The sequence below is a fragment of the Diadema antillarum genome, unplaced genomic scaffold (assembly GCF_040938485.1).
Source record: "Diadema antillarum isolate AM-2024a unplaced genomic scaffold, OU_Dant_1.0 seq00000824_RagTag, whole genome shotgun sequence".
NCBI classification, from domain to species: Eukaryota; Metazoa; Echinodermata; class Echinoidea; order Diadematoida; family Diadematidae; genus Diadema; species Diadema antillarum.
This window is the reverse complement of record NW_027271701.1, coordinates 238205-256027: the sequence shown is the minus strand read 5'-3', so window position 1 is coordinate 256027 and position 17823 is coordinate 238205. Positions and strand designations below refer to the sequence as shown.

At 38.7% G+C, this 17823-nt stretch overlaps 1 protein-coding gene across 1 annotated transcript; it reads right to left on the bottom strand.

Annotated features, from left to right (window-relative positions):
- Positions 1-7762: 7762 nt before the first annotated feature.
- Positions 7763-17820, bottom strand: LOC139739989 (signal recognition particle subunit SRP68-like). Its single transcript, XM_071650585.1, has 12 exons — positions 17739-17820; positions 15088-15154; positions 14235-14348; positions 13384-13579; positions 12929-13011; positions 12102-12285; positions 11507-11749; positions 10338-10565; positions 10064-10158; positions 9458-9590; positions 8721-8799; positions 7763-8083 (listed from the first exon to the last, which is right to left on the bottom strand). The coding sequence occupies exons 1-12, from the start codon at positions 17818-17820 to the stop codon at positions 7782-7784; spliced, it is 1806 nt and encodes a 601-aa protein (XP_071506686.1). The 3' UTR covers positions 7763-7781.
- Between the last annotated feature and the right edge of the window lie 3 nt (positions 17821-17823).

Sequence of the window (17823 nt, the reverse complement as noted above, 5' to 3'; positions counted from 1 at the left end):
GTTGGACTAGGATTTTTATGTTGCAAATATGTTTTGTCACTTTCAATGCCCTTGACCAATCGGAGGACAAGACATTATTGATTGATACAATACTGTATATGTCATGTACTGGGTACATAGCTTGGCTAATCCCTGAGTTAATGCCACTGAATATTAGAAGGAAAAACAAAGAATCATGTTGTCATAGTTTATTTATCCGTCCCTGGGAGTTTAGGTGGATCAAAAGGCTTCACACATTTCTTGTTCTTCACTTACACACTCCCCGCCTACAATTGCAAGTAGACCTAGTAGTAATCGTAGAGAATCATACTCTTTATGCAGGATTAGATTTCACAAGGGTGCAAAGCCCTGTGAGTCCCAGCATTAACTGTGAGTCCAGCATCCAACACCATGTTAACCTCTCCAAACTGATCTGACATGTATGCGCACATCAGGGAATAACAGCAAACTGATTACTCTCCTCCCCTAATCGCCAGATCCAATCTACTTTCCAAGCATTCAGAAAGATCTAAAGGCAGTCCTAGGGCAGTCACCCCCTGTACAATTACCCCAGACCCTTCCCCTGACTCTAACCCTCATCCTAATCCTGAACCTAATCCTAACCCTAACCTATACTCTAACCCTAACCCTCATCTTTACTCTAATCTTATCACTATTTTAAACCAGTATTTAGCCGAGGCTGCAACTGGAGAAGAGGTTGTTCCCTGTTTTGTGTATGTGTGTTTTTTTCTTTAAAGGTTATATAAATCCTGACCTTGAAGCTTGGTTGCTGTTGTTGTTGTTGTTTTTTTTTTTTTCTTCTTCTTCTTCTGGCAGTTGGTTTTGAGATAACTATGGCAACTGTGCACATGGGAAAGCAAAAAGGCTGAGTTTCTCTTTATGTTTTTTGTCCAAGTTACCAAATAATAATTTCAGGGCTAGTGACCTTTACATTTGTAATAGAGAAACTGCTCCAGTGGACATTTTGGTATATCATGTCATAATGAGGCGTGATTGTGTAGATTATGTTTAGGGGTGATAGTCCAATGGACTGTAAATCGAAATGTATATACATGTGCATAAATACTATGTAGTTTTCTCTTCATTTTATTTGTTTTGTATTTTCATTTGCAGTTAAAACACATAGCAATCAGCCAATTATGTTTGCAATATGCTGCATTGCTAGTCAACAGGGATTATGTTGTATGTTGCATGCGAAACGGAGAGGCTTTACTTAGTCACATCTGTTCTATACTTTGTACGCATCTTTCAGCACTTGCCTTCCGTATGAGATATCATTTTGCTTGCCTTTTGTCAAATTGCTGTGCTAGCCATGAAGTTGATTTTGATTTGCATTATTGTGAGCCCCTAGCATCATTTAAAATCCATTGCTCCTGTCGACCAAGCACAATGTGACTCTAGGGAAATATACATGTGAATTGAGTGAAAGCAGCATTATCAGTAGAACACATCAGTAAAAGTTTGAGGAAAATTGGATAACCCATTCCAAAAGTTGTGAATTTTTATAGTTTTTATGTTGCCATTGCTTGATGAGAAGACTTCTACAGTAATCCTGAGTGACATCATATACCAAAACTTGAAGAAAATATAAAGAAAATTCCACTAATTTCATATTTTTAAATGAAAAGTTCACATTCCCTCGACTTATTACTGTCCTATAATGAGTAGAATTATTCTCCCTCAGGAGGTAAGTCAATTACTCTTCTTTTATGGTAGAAAGTGAAAATATGTTGGAATTTTTTATTTGCTGTGTATCGTTTCCCATACTTGATGTCAATGAATTGTATCAGACTTCTCATCCAGGAATGGTGGTGCCAAAACTATAAGAAATTGAAAACTTTTAAACTGATTGTCTCATTTTCCTTCAAATTTTCACTGATATGTTCTACTAATATTGCTGCATTCACTCAGCCTAATATTTGAGCTTCATCCCCCTTTAAATGAATCACAGATAATGATTATTAGGATGAAGGAACATCAACAAGTGAAACAAAGGAAAGCAAGAGTGTGTCTGTTGCTTGGAATGGCCCTTCCTAAAAACCGGCCCAGGCTACTTCCATGTTTATTGTGTGTCGGCACAGATTTATGAGATCATTACGAGAAATTTTAGTTCGTAATCTTGAATCTTATTAATGGGGTATGTTTTTTTTTATCCAAACCTCAAGATATTTGGTCTGATTTCAGCCGAAAGCTGCCCTTCAGTATTGGCATTGGATGTGTTGAATTCATTCTCAAACTCTGTACTGTACTAGTGTAGGTCTGCTGGTTTTGATCTACTCGTGTTAATAATGGATTCATGCTTTGAATTTTACCGTATCTGTGTGTGGTTGTGCAGGTTTGTTTGATGTTGTTTTTGTACTCTTTCTCCCAAGGAGGTGTGATGCTTAAGTGTTAATGTAACAGTCACAGTGTTCTTTTTGTGGAGATAGTTCACAGTATGAGGTGGAGCAAGAGGTGCTAATCAGTGTAGTTCTGTAATGCCTCTCCCCCTTATCTCGTAGCTGAAATATATATCAGCCGGCCAACTTAGCTATGGCAACCTTTAGGCCATTTTCAAGTGCTCTGTGGAGACAGGGTGCCTCAAGAGTTATTTTTGGACTGTTATTATTATTTTTTTTTTATTGTTGACACGTGACAATTGCTGTAGTCACCCTAAATGTAGGATAACATTCTCTTGAACACTGCCTCTTTACTTCTGTGCATGAAAAGGGAATGAGCAGAAGTCTGACAAGTTCATGTTTTGTTTTTGTTTTGCCAAGTGCCATCTTTAGAGCTACCCTGTGCTACTTTGATTTATTTTTATTGTATTTGGTGTATTTTTTTATGTCATTAGTTCTATGACAATGTGCTTTTGATATGTATGTGTTTATTCTTTAACCATTGTCCATTTTTTCTCTTTGTTTTTTGCATTTGAAAGTTTTCAAGGTTCTGCTGTCTTTACTGTGTAAATAGTTTAGGATGTATTTTGGTCATGAGAGTTGGGCAGCCTTGCGTCATCAAACTATGCTTTTGTGCTTCCAGAATTGTTTTCCATTCTGTTTTTTTATTTGTTCTTAGGCTTGCAGCTCCATAAATGCAGATAGCATTTGATGTTAGCATGGCAGACTGTAATATTAAAGAGAGCTAGTTGAGATGACCCACAGGAATTTTAGAAAATTGACAAATTTTACAAGTTAATTTAAAATCAGTTCGATATATTTTCAGCAGACATCATGATTATCTGTGCCATCACGATTACCTGTGCCATCACGATGATGACATTGATGAATTTGAGTATGTTAAATATGGTTGATGTCATTCTTGAAGTGCTATCTTGTTGCAAAATGAAAGTTTGTTTTTTTTATACTTTTTTGATAAAATTAAAGAGCTTGCTTCATATGTGCCTGTAAATACCGTGCATATTTGTGCAGACAGGTGTTGTGTGTGGTTTCTACCTTTTTGTATCCTGTTTGGTTTCTATTGCTCAGAGTGTGAGATCGTTCATTCTGTTGATGCTGTGTCTGATTGTTGTGAGGTTTTTGGAGTGCTTTATGCAATCTTACAGTGAGTTCAGTTGCAAAAGTTAGCAGCACCTCTTACAATATAAGTTAAGAGTACGGTTCCTGGATTCTGATATTAGAGGTACATGTATATGGAGATTACGTTATCAAAAATCTTCAAAACTAGAATAAAACTCCACAGCCAAAACACACTTTTCAAGCCTATGGAAAACATTCAACCCTTAACAACAAATGGTCACATTTGAAATTTTACGCATACACAAAATAGCCTCAACTATAAAAAGAGCGTTACCCAAAAAAGAAGACCGCAAAATATTAATCACACACAGAAAAGCAATGAACTGTAGTATGGTTAATAATTGAAATGCATTTAATAAGCATAATATGAGGAAACTTTGGACACATCACAATATATTCAACAAGTGTTCATGGAAGAGAGCACTCCATAGCATTTGCTATGTTGTTTACACTCACAATATCTAAACTTTTATGAAGTCTAATATATGTGTAGAATCTATCTGCATCTGCAGTCTAAAAGGTCTCTTGAAGAGCATGCAGTAATACAATGTAATAAAAACTGGGTCATTCCTCCAATATTGAGTAAAAAGTGCCACATTGTGTGGGTTGTCAATATATGCATATTACACATATTTCCTTCACGGCTGTATTAGGGCAATGAGAAGACAACTTCGAAATAAAACATGATATTATACGGGACTATTCAGTTTTATCACCAGAACACAGATACAAATTCACCGATCACCGATCACATGCCAAAAGAATAAGAAAGAAAATGGGTAATAAACTGGCTAAAATACTGACTCAGAATGCAATGAAAGTAAATTGTGCCATGAACTTGAGAAGTGCATCAGTCAGTGAAGGGAGATTAGCATCCACCTAGTTGTCACAGTGACAATACTGCCAAATGGCACAAAGGCAAGGACTTTTCTCCAAATTGGTGGAAACAGAAGAATGCCAAACCTTGACAGCTGCTGAAGCCACTACACGTATTCTCCAAAGCAAGATCATAAAAAGAAACCTCCAAGTTGTTAAGAACGTTTGTGCTTTTCTTTTTGGTTGTTGTTTTGATCTGCCTTTGGTTGGTAACAACAGGAGCCAGTCATATATATATGTATATATAAAAGTTTTTTTGATCTTTTAAAACTTTTATGTGAGACCCCTGGAACATGCAGTCCAACCAATTTTCATGTAAAATAATCTGCCCCAAGCAAATAGAAGTGAGAATGATGATTGTGTTCTGCCGTTATCGTTGTTTTCTCAAACAAAATGTGTCTGAGATTCAGTGAATTCTAACCTGGTGAACAACACCCACAGTCAAAAACAGAGTAAAAAGTGACAAATGATAGAACTGAAAAACTGAAAGATAACATGCATATACATTTGTAATGTCCATCAATGTAACTCACAATACTTGCAAACACAAACAAGAAATACAGTAGACCACTTTATTGCCAAAGAGTTTCAAAATAGTGCCAATGATGGGAATGCATGGGGTCAGCCGTTTTCCGATAATCAAAGTGATTTGAAATGCCCGGTGCCAGCAACAAAGGTCCAAGTTCATAAAGGTACTTGAAAAATCAAATCGATGTTTGCAATCATATCCACAGACTACAACAAAGGCATACCGAGCAAAGGCAAATTTGCATAATTAATAGACTACGTTTTCAGTATGTTTGAAAATTCCAGCTTTCAAGTGTAAGATGAGATTTGCAGTCACACACACAGATGACATTGATTCAGTCGAGTCCCACATACACTGCACTTTGTCAGCAGTTCATATATTTTCAAGACCTATCAAAGAAAGCCAAGAAGTTTAAATTTGGCACTGTAACTCGAAGATTATAACCGAACTTGATACATGAATCTCAATCTCATTAATGTAAATATTTCTAGACTCTGTGGTGATAAATTGAGTCAACACACAACTTGATCAACAAAAATCACTATCTGCACTAGTTTGTGTTCAAAGTCATAAAACAGAAGGAACAAAGATTCAGGCTACACATAAACAGCTACATACATGAGACATAAATCATCTAAGTGGAATGTTTCAAGACATGTTCTCCACTCCAAATTGGCATCACATTCATCACCAAAACTTAAACCTGCAAGCCATCGCTCACTAACAATGTTGCAACTCGACTTGATCAAATAAATAACTAGTCATTCCTTTAAATTAAAAAAAAAAAAATTCAAAGGATGTTCCTTTGTTTTTGCAAGACCATCATGCCTTGGTTTGATTTCAACAGAAATTTGATTGTGTTGTGTATTGCTGGCGAATGAGCTCAATTTCCTCCACAAATTGACCACAGTCCCTCTCTAAAAGCAAAGATTGCAGGGAAAAAATGTGAGTTTGTCACACCTCCTGCATTCATTACAGAAATAGCACCAAGGACAACGCTTGAATTGAAAATGTTACTCACACGCAGGAGACTAAACATTTTTTTCTGTTGCTTTTCCCTACAAGAAGCTAACTGCCTTTATCCCATCCTCGTTATCACTTGCTTGTAAGCATGGCTCCAACACTTTGATGCCTACAAACATTGTCTTTCTGCCAATTCATACTGGTTCACCAGTCTACAATATGTAGATTTTTGGTTTTGTTTTGAGTACCCGTTATGAAATTATCCATCCACCTTGTACATATATACTCAATGTCCTTCAGTACCTAGGATCCCGTTTGCATGCATTAGTTGTCGCTATGTTGAGCAAGCCTTGGGCTTTCCTGGTCGTCTCGACCAAACTCGACAACCTTTCTTGATATGGTTTGCATACACTTGAATACTCTGGTAACTGCAAGAGACACCCATATCCTCCAATAGTGGTTGCAATGAGTGAAACTACCATTTCCAAGAAATGCGATGGGGACAGCCACCTTGAAGATGTAACCCCGATAGCAGCTTCTCCATAAAGCCAGATGTACGTAGATGTACTAAGAATTATGATATGACGCTTGATGACAACAGCATTTTTACCCCTATTCCACAGTACATGACAGTATGCAACTAGTGCATATGGAGATTTCAATTGCAGGACAGTCAAGGCATGTACACATTGAAGTTCATAAACTTGGAATCAAACTTCTTGAAGCAGCAAATCAAAGATGCACCTCTCACATACAAAATGTTGCATTCTGAATGGCGGTCCTATTCCTTCACAAGGGACAATCTCTTGCCAGTCACACTCTTTCTAAAAGAAAAGACACAAATTTTCCAGCTCACATGAGGCACACAATATCAATTGTTGTTCAATTTCTTCTGTTCGTTCCCAGATTGTTTAAAGAAACAAATCCTCACTCATCACTGAGGCCACTATGTATCAAAAACTCCAAGGAGAAAGCTGGCTGACTAAGGCGAGTGAACACTGCTCAGTTGTTTTCAAGTGAAACAAATATGTCTCTCATTTCTTTTAGCACAGCATGTTAGGATGGATACCTAAATACATGTATATTGGACTCAAACTTTAAAAAAAATGCCAAAATAACCTACAAAGACAAATCACAAGGACAATACTTTTCAATAAGGTTCTCGCCACAGTGTAATGCAAAGTCTCTTCTCCTCATACCTGAGTTTACAGCTTCGATATTTCACAGAGATGTGTGGTCTTTGACATTACTTGCTTTAATACTCTTAGTACAATTTGGTATTCTCCTCTCTTTCTCAAAGTTAACCTCTACATGATGTTTCTCACAGGGTTGTGATTGTCCAGTTCCCAAAGCAAATTAACAGTAAATGTGGGGAATTTATCAGCTACAGTTCTAATCGACATCGACAATGCTGACTTCACGGATGAGATATTAGTTAAAAACAAATTAGTCATAAGCAGTACTTAGACTGCACAGGCTACAGCATCTTGCTGAAGGCTGTTAGATAAAAATGTTCCACAAATGTTTACATCTGAGACTTACTTGTTCTACAGCAACTCTTCTTGTCTGAAATCTACTCGAGTTTGTGATGAAGATAAAATGACCAAAATGTTACAAGACTTGTGGCATTTTCTGAACACTGAACTCAGACGTTGGAATTGAACTCAAGCGAGCTTCCATGATTTCTTGCATCCAAACAGGAAGAGAAAAAAAAAAATACTCATTATCACCATATTATCACCATTTCTCCATGTCTGCATTGACTGCCAGGACTTTTCTGTCTTTCCAAATAATTTGGTCTCTCTGGCACATTTTCTTGTGTGTTTATAGTTTTATAGTTATACATATATGTCTCTTACATCTCCAGGAGAGGGTAAATTTTGCCCCCCTCCCCCTCATTTCTTGCCCCCGCCCCACCAGCCCCTCAGGAAGCCACCTATGCCGGCTCCTGGAGCAGCCTTCTTGGTCTCCAGCTTCTCCTCCAGGGATGGGAACTCCACGTGGTTGAGGGCGATGTCGAAGAAGAGGGGCTTGCAGGGCACTGGCTTGAAGTCCGGCGGGAACGGCACCAGATTCGGCTTGGCTGGGTTGACCTCCGCGGCGGATAGGTACTGGCCGAGGCGCTGGCTGACTGGGGCGGAGTTGGCAGTCGGCGTCACACTTAGTTTGGCTAGGCTGTCGGTTACTTCCTCCGAATCTGTTGACAAAGTAAAGATGAGGTATTCCATGGTTAGAAAACAATGTACACTGTACTTTCTCTAAATTTGCTTCAACATTGACAATAATCATTGTATTCCCTTTATGACAGCTTATCTCAGAAAAAAATATATAAAAGTGGATATACAAAGTAACACATAAGAAGTATAGAAAATTCATGGAGCACCAAGTCGTGTTGCCTGCTCAAAGTTTTTGTTGCGCATGACATTTGTCGAATACATAATTCATTTGTATAGCAAACCAAAACACTAGCATTTAGCATAAGAAAAAGAGTAAAAATAAAGTTGAGAGTGGCAATTTGAACAGATTGTAACTAATGGGTCGCAGGGCGATGGACTACTTTACTAAAAAAAAATGTCATATGAAACGGAAAAAGTTGATCATTGTGATCACAGGCAAAACATCTGCAGTCAACCTTTAATAAGTCACAAATTTGGCTAGACAAAGACAAAATTCTACCCCAGATGGATATAAACACATGTTGACTCTATTGTAAGAGTCAAAATTCAGGCAAGTTGGAGGATTTTCTTCAAGTCCCTTTGGATTTGACTCCGGCAAAGTTGACTGTATATAATGAAGATGGACACTTTATAATATAAACCAGTATATTTTCTTACCTAAAATGGATGCAGCTTGGGCAGAGTACTTGACACCGTTCACCTGTTGTATTAGTTCATCTAACTCTGTCATCTCATTCTAAAACATGATGGGAGTAAACACACAAGTGACACTTAAAATTACATGACAGACACCATATACTTTGTACATGTTACACACAACTTCCATATGTAGCTACATGATGCTCCACAAAGGGCGCCAAGGTTTGTTTTGTTTTCAAATTCATGAAACTCTTCCGTCACGGTTTTTTTTTAATGCATCTGATTGACAAATTGTCCTACATTGACATATTTAGGCACTGAATTGATCAGTGTTTTAGTAGTAGCCATGATAAAACATTTGTTTTGTTCTGCTTTGTTTTGTAAAAAGAAAATGAATAACTTCAAACATCCATGTAACACAGACAATCATAAGCCATTATATTTACACCGAAATCTAGCTGGGAATGACGGAATTGACAGTTACATGGACAGACAGACGGATGATGGAAAAACAAATAGACGACCCTAAAACATGATGCCTCCTGAACAGTGAAGGGCTGCTACGGGTCCACTCTCTTAAATGCCACCCTCATCACGATCCCACTCCAAAACTTGTCTAAGGAACACTACTTTGTTCCCTAATAAACACAAAAATATTGAATGCTACAAGTTCCAACATAACTAGGACGAAGGCACACGCACAAAAAAAAAATATTTGAGGGGGAGGGGAAGAGAGAGAGGAACCCCTTTCCCACCTTGACAGGTCTCGTTTTGATGGCCTTCCACTCCTTAATGGAAGACTTGGCATGTGAGATGGCCCTCTCAAACAATGCAGCCGCCTCCGTCCACTTCTTGACCTGACTGTAAGACTGTGCTAGGAAGAAACACCTGTTAGTAGAGAGTGAATAAATGAATCAAAACTATTTAGAGATGAGAATGACACATGAGCAAACAATTGGCATGATATCATAGGCATCATTTTATATGAAGGAGTGGGTTTCCTAAAGGAAACAGCATTTTTTTCATGGCACGAAATTTTGACGAATTATCACTGGAATTCAATGCATATAGTGTAGACAAGACCCTTCGTGAGTAATAAGCGGTAACCATTTAATGGTTTGCAGATGGGGACCAACAAAAAAGTAGTTTGGGTTGCATTACTTGGATGTGGCTCGCATTAAATTCCTCATCAGATTTGGGAGGGCATAGGAAGCCATTACAAGTAACCTGAAACCAAAAACAATAGATTTGAAAACTTAAAAAAACAACAACATCAAGAAATGTCTCAAATGTATTTCTACTCTTATCTCTACAAAAAAAAAAAAAAACGAAAAAAAAAATCTAGCAGGAAAAACAGTTACCTATTGGCCTTGTACTTTAGAGTCTTGGCAGACACTTCTTGCTGTAAGTCTAAGTCACTCTCTAACCCTGGTAGCTGTGGAATTTCTAAGAGATTCTGAAAAAGGAAAGAAAAAAGAAAATCAAATGAGACGATTTGAAAGTGCATGTTATGGAGTACTTAGCATGATATATCATTTTTACTACAAGTCATTTTTCAGTATATTATGTCAGTGTGATAACTTTCTGTGGAAAAAAAAGAAAGAATAGATTTGCTCCTGAAACAGCACATCTCACCTGTAGGATGATGTCGTAGAGTCGGATGAGGTCTTGGGGCTTGGTGCGCTTCTGGCCCGAGTTCTCCTGCTCTGTCTCGTCGCGGGGCTGGAGGTTGGCCTTGAGCGATTCCGCCAGGAGGATGTTGCGTTCTATCGTCTTGGTCAGACGAATGTAAGTGAGGTATGTGTGTAGGTACTGAACACCGGACACAGGCCCGTCCTGGCGCTGGCCCTTTGGCTTTGCCGTCTATAGAGTCACCACATGGGAAATGAGGGGATACCGATTAGTTATGTTGTTTTGAAGAGCTCAAATATTCTCTATTAGCTGATATAAAGTCCAAGTCAATGCTTAAACAATGGAGGAAAGATTGTCATGAAATATTTGCATTTTGAAATCAAGTGTTCTTTCTGAAACATGACAAATTTGCAGTTCAGTGGAGACGACTAATCAGACTCATAAGGAACAGACATTCTGATGTTGAGTTGTTACGAAAGAGTTTTTTCTGTATATCCATCACAAAAATCAAAGAGCCACAGTGAAAATCATCCACACACAACATAGTCATTCTGCACAAGTGGACTGCAAGTAGAATTGGAATGCAAATCTACACCCAGATTTAACCCTTGTGCTCTTTATTTCATGCAACCTAAAAAAAATAAATAAATAAAAAGACCCAATGACCCAAAACTATTGATATCAGTCCGTCCTGATTTTCCAATAAATATGATTTCCAACAAGCTTTGTGTTTGAGGGTGTGCTTAAAGGGATAGTACAGTATTGGTGGAGATGAGAATTGGGCTTTTAACTTTTTGCGAGATACCAAGAAAACACTTATTATATAGTACAGAGCATACCATTTTAAGAGGAATTCAAAGTTTATTTGATGAAAATCGGGTGTGGAATGAATGAAACATCCAAAAACAAAGTAAAACAAAGCGATCATAGTTAAGTGTGGGTCCCACACTTTATTAGAATCGCTCTTTTTTGGATATCTCAGCCATTTCAAAACCAATTTTCATCAAATAAACGTTGAATTCCTCATAGAATTACATGCTCTTTCATATTTCATAAGAGACTTCTCATTATCTCACCAAAAAATGTTAGAAACCTGAAATTAGGTCTCAAGCAAAACTGTACGATCCCTTTAAGAGCTCCCAAGAGGAGAGCAACCCTCTGTTTCCACCCACCGGATCCGCCCTAAGCTCCTCCCGGATGATCTGCAGGGCATCCTTGCACTGCAAGAGGAGGCTCTCGTAGACGGACACCTTGCCCTCGTGGTCCATCACAGCCGTCGTCAGCTGCTGCTCATTCTCCTGGCACGTCAGCAGGAAGGCTCGCACCTGCTCGTTGCGGACCGGCACAGTGCGCCCTCGCCAGGTGACCTCGCTCAGGGTGGCTGCTTGCTTCTCTCTCGTCTGGGCAAGAAGACTCTAAAATGCGGTCAATTGACAGTAAAGTGTCAGTGAATAGATTGTGGAGGTCTGGTTTTAATTAGAGAAAATATTGCCCTGCACAAATTCTTAGGTGGATTTAGTAAGCAACACATTCACTGACAATTCTTGGATCACACATTACAGAGTACAAAATGCACAAAACCATCAGTAGAAAGCCTTTATCTTGTACCTGTCAATTTGACAGAAAAGTACATTAATCATTTTTCTATTCACTCTGTCACCTTTTACTGTGGCGACATACAGCCGTACTCGATTCGCATGAGAAGACAGAGGGGTAACCATGTGTCACTTTATCTCAGTTCTGTCTCTTGGAATGGAGCAAACTCACATCTATGTTAGTTGACATCTGGCCTCCCGACTTGAGCCTCATCTGCACGAGGTCATTGATGGCGCTCTCGTCGCCGATGTTGTAGGCACAGTATCGTATACTCGGGGAGATCTCCTCCACACGCTGCATGTACACAGCCCTCTGCTCCTCATTGAGGGCACTTGCCAACTTCTCATAGATAGTTCTGCAACAGTCAGACACAGATCACAGTCACACTCATGAAATGATATACTATATAATAATGAATGAATGTTTCACTGGAATTACATTGCTACCCTGCACTTGCGTTTGGCACCTTTTTGTTGCTGTTTTGTTTCATGTTTTATTTTGTTCTGTGTTGTTCTGTTTTGTTTTTTGAGGGGGTGGGGTGGGGTGGGGTGTTAAGTGTATGAGGATCTTTTTCACTGCATATTTTGGTTTCCTTTTACATCACTCCAGCATGATGCATGATTTTGAAAGTTTCCCTCCAGTTTCACACACATACTCAGCATCTACAATCATTCATCTGTTTGATGTTTATGGTATTTTTGTTTAAAATGTGATCAAGGAACAAGAAGTAAAACATATACATCATAGAAAACACAGATACACCTGTTTATCTTTTGACAAGAACAAATTTCTAGGTAATTTCCAGTACACCATGCACAGAATACTTTCTTGGAGTGAGAGGTGGCCCTGAAAAGGGCCAATGAGTTGACTGCATTGGTCCTTTCCAGTCCCACCTTTCGCTCCAAGAAGAATTTGGTGCATGGTGGACTGAAAATCACCAAGACTATGCCTCTCGCCATGGAAACCTTCCGAGAATACATGAACAAATTTGTACTCACTTTGCAGCACTGAGAGTTTTTATGCAGTCTTCCCACTGCTCCAGCTCAAAGAACACCATGCCTTTCATCCATGCACAATAAGCCTGGGGGAAAAAGTTATAAACATTGTATACACAAGGAAACAAAATTGTGTAAAGCAACTACTAATCTGTTTCCAAACACTGAAGCAATGCAAATCAATTCTGTCTTTGTCTTTGTCATTTACAGGAAAAGGCATAGGATATTACAGACACAGACATTTGAACCTGAGCTAGAAATTCTGCATAAGAAAACTGTAGAATGAAAATATCAATAGTAATAATAAAAAAAGAAAATTCTATAATATCAAGCTGGTAAGGACAAAGGGAAATACTGAAGGTAAGAAGGAGAGTATATCAAGTAAAAATTATAGTTTCAAGTAATATGAGAGCAATATTCTGAACAATGATGTGCAAAACACCAGTAGAGTGCCCTACCTGAGCTTCCAGCTTCGATCGAGCATCGCACTTGTCACTCTGTGCTAGTGTCTCCAGCTCTGTGGCATACTTGACTGCCTTGCGCAGCCGTGAGATGACGTGGAAGCGCTTTCGCGGCTCAGTGTTTCCCTCTGTTTTGAGCTGCATCGCATAACTCCATGCTCTCTCAGCACACACAAGGGGTAGATACAGAAACCTAGAATGAGAAGCAATTGTATAAGATATTTTGACATTTATTTTCAAAGGTATATTATATCTAAAACTTACTATTTCATAGAATCTACTCATATGAATGTCCCACGAAATCAAAGCTGTCGTTTACTCATAGCTACAGTAAGCAGAAATGTGCTATATATCTTTTAATACAGATAATCCACGGAGAAATAGAATTTCCTAACACTGTTAATGTGTATGAAAAATTGACTAATGTAAATTCTTCTCATTCATCCAGTCGAAGTACAAGATCAATGTAGCTGAATCAAGAAACTGGAAAACAAGCTCACTGTTGCGACATTTCGCCAATTATCAATTGACTTCTTCAGGCGAATGAAGCCAATTGATAATTGGCGAAACGTCGCAACAGTGAGTTTGTTTTCCAGTTTCTTGATTCAACTAATTATTGATCTTGTATGAAAAATTGTGTCAAAAAATAACTTCATTTACTGCTCCTTTGAACAAACGGAGTTAAAATGCCACATGTAATACATTGTATGCTAATACAATTTGTATATGACATGAATACGAGACATGGTTGCAAATGGTGTACAGTATCTTGACAGTAACAAACTGACCTGACAGTATCTTGACAGTAACAAACTGACCAGACAGTATCTTGACAGTAACAAACTGACCTGACATCTGTGATGACATCTTCTTTGATCTGCCTCTTGACATACTTGTTCCTATTTCCATAAGTGAATTTGAGAGATTTGCGTATCCTCCTCAGCCGCCTTGAACAGTAACTCCTGTGAAGGGGAGAACAACAAAAATTACCACCAAAAGTCAAATGCAACTTTCCTGTTCCAATGTGTGTGATTGTAAAAAAAGCCTATTCTTCTTCTGCCAATCGCAGATCATAGCAATGCAGTTTTATCTCAGTATAATAAAGATTGGGTCAGGAGTAGGTAAAATGGCATCTGTGTGAAGTGGGTATCACTGGCAATACCTTTACAGTTTGCCTTGTACAGGGTATTTTAACTTCAAGAATCTCTCACTCCTCACTCAGCAGATTCCTTGAATTGGCCTGCTTTACATGCTCAAACAAAGCTAACCAAAGTCACAGATTAAAATTGATTATCATAATCTTTTATCATCATCACTATTATTATAATATCAACATTCACATCATATTTTTTTTTCTTGGTAACTCAGAGTGTACCAAAGGATAGTTGGTAGCTTATGTCATCATAATGTCTAATTTCTCACTACTACTTATAAAGGCATTCTATCCATTCAAAATAACTTCTCTTTGGTACATTATAGGGTGCCATTGTGTGTCACATGCACAGAATGATGTACACTGGTGCTGCCCCACACAGATGTATAAAGCATAACATATCATCATGTGGTATTTATCAGTATTATCATGATGAGGACACAGTATTGGTATTTTTCATTATTATTATTATCATCATCATCATCATCATCACCATCATCATCATCATCATCATCATTTGAAATGTGTCTTTGGTATTTTGGACTCACCTATACCGTTGGTAATCACCATGGCGCATACCATGCTGCTGTTGAGACTCTTTGATGATGCTCAGGACTAGAAGTAAAAGTAGACACTGTCAAGGATTGATACCATGAGCAAATCATATTATTCAACATCGAGACAAACTATGTAGCTCTTTCATATTTGGCGCCTAACACATAGAATAGGGACCTTTCAATAGAGTACAAATTTACATCCCCAAAATTGTTCTGCTATAACAAAATTTTGATATGGCAAAAGAAATCTACCAGCCTTGAGGACTGTGTTATAAGTCCATCACCAGTAGAACACTTTCATAAAATGACATGACGCGTATTAAGACAACTTTCACTTTTATACACAATAACAATTCATGCTTCTTCTACAGTCATACATTCAATCTTTATTTGGTAATGTCTTACACCGCAATATGGCAGACTGCTGTATACAACACTGTTCACAGATACCTTTACTGTAGTGTTTTACTTTTCTCCAATGAGGTACTCTACGACTATCAGTAGCTACGAGTTGAAATTCCTCTGCTACTCTCTGTCATAGGATTTGAGCAAAATAGATGTAGAAGTAGATCTACAGTAAGCAACCATGCATGGCAGGGAGGGTCAAGGGTGCAGCAGAGCTTCCCTGAACACTCCAGAAAATATGCTATCTTTCCCAGTGTTTTTCATTCACCCTATTCAGTATTCTTGAGTGCATTGACTAGATCCAAGCAGGCAGTGCAGTGACCTCTTTAGACTAGACCTCTTCTTCTGATAGGGAAGTACTACACATCTAGGTTTGCGGCAGGGTGCTTATTTGCGGCAGGGGCAGTTTCATTCATAGATGAAACTACCCAATCAGGAGCTAGAGTACTCCCACTTTTAATAATATGTGAAAGTAACTTCTGCTTTTGTTTTATGTATGTGGGACAAAACACATCTGATTCTCTGGAAAGCCTCTAAAGCCAGTAAGTTCACAGAGTACTATTCAGTAAAGCTTATGAACATAACTAGATCAATTCAAAATGAATACAATTTTAGTTGATGTACCAGAGTATTAAAGAATCGCCTCATAAGTTAGACTCCAGAACGCAAGAAATATTCAAATAATTAAACAAAGTTTTAGGGGAGGCCACAAACAGGGCATGGGTGGAGGGCGCAAGTTCTGATTTGCTTCAGATGGCGAATCAGACCTGTATTCACTGAACGCATGCAGTCTGCTGGTGCTATTACAACCTAGCCTTATCGTGATCGTGCGTGCTACTACCTTATCGCCTTGTGCCACAAACTGGAACACCCCCTGCCACAAAATCAGACACTGCCACTATAATTAAACCGGCGTATTCTGCTGCAAGGAGGGACGCCCTGACCGCACATTGACCAGTCACTCTTGACCATGTGAATCACCTATAGATGAGCTTTATAGGTAGAACAAAAAAGAATGAAAACCTGGGACTCCTCATGAAAAGTAAAACGCAAGCAAGCCAAAAAGATACAGAAAACCGAACGTAGATGGTGTCAATATTCGGCACACGAATACGCCACAAAACTTTAATACATGTAATAACAACAAAAACATACGGGTGTCTTGCATGTTGAGTGAGTTGCATAAATCAAAGAAGTCATACAATTAGTAACTGTACCATTTATTTTGGCTTTTCCACAGAGGCTGGAATATGTTGAAGATTTTCCAAGGTCAAAAAAAAACTTCTTTTTTTTTTTTAATGCTGCAAACAGGGATAAGTAGTACAATTACATGTATATAGCCTCTTTCAACTGACTGACCAAGGATTCATGAATTTAAAGAAATGGAATGACCAGAGTTCCCCTCCCTTCCTCCTTTTTTGATGAATAACAAACAAGCTAACAAAACAAATGATAAAATACTGTAAAAGTGGGAATTTTTGCGTTGTTGAAATTTTCGAGCATTTCACGCAACCAGAAACTAGCGCGAAAATGAAAGCTCGCAAATACATTTGCTTGCCATACAATGTATGTTTCTGTACTTTGTGTCATGATTTCGCAGAATGCCAAAACAGGCGAAAACGCTGACTTCTTACCTGGCCAAGCGCAAAAAATTGGTCTCGTTAAAATATCCACTTTTACAGCCACAGACAGTACCGTAGTTATGGGTAAACTCGGCCTAGTGGGTAAAGTCGGCCGCCAGCGCGCACAGTACATAAAATTGTACTGTGCGCGCTGGCGGCCGACTTTACCCGCTAGGCCGAGTTTACCCATAACTACGGTAATCACCTTTTCACTCAAAATTCATTCCAGGCACTAATTAAATCATACTAAATAGAATACTGAACTATCAATCCTTCTATGTACCCGAGAAAGCATTAAGTGTGAGATTCTAAGACTAAGTCTGTCCACCATTTCTTTTGCTCAGCAGGGTTTAGTCCCAGATATGCCATATGTTACCGGATTACCTGCACCGTGCACAATTTACAACCAGTCACGCTCATTCACGAACACACAACCAGCGCAGCACGGCGCAGCATGCCACAGTCGTTTAAACATTAGAATCTAGCTCCCTTTGCAGCCATGCTCATGTTACAATTTGGGACGTGGCTGATACTTTCCTTTTCTCGCTTATCTTACTTTTTCGCTCCTCAGAAGAACATGATTGCAAACGGAATTTCCGTGATGTTAAAGGATACTTTCTAGGGTGAATGTTTCCTTCTGACTCGGGCCTTGGCTCTCGTCTGCCACATCAGTCATGCTCTCTTCGTCCCCTGCCATGTT

Coding starts and splice junctions, on each gene's coding strand:
- LOC139739989 (XM_071650585.1), bottom strand. CDS start 17,820: ATGGCAGGGGACGAAGAGAGCATGACTGATGTGGCAGACGAGAGCCAA. Junction 10,566..11,506: donor AGGAGCTTAGGGCGGATCCG/GTGGGTGGAAAC, acceptor GTGACTCTATAG/ACGGCAAAGCCAAAGGGCCA. Junction 10,159..10,337: donor TCTACGACATCATCCTACAG/GTGAGATGTGCT, acceptor TTCCTTTTTCAG/AATCTCTTAGAAATTCCACA.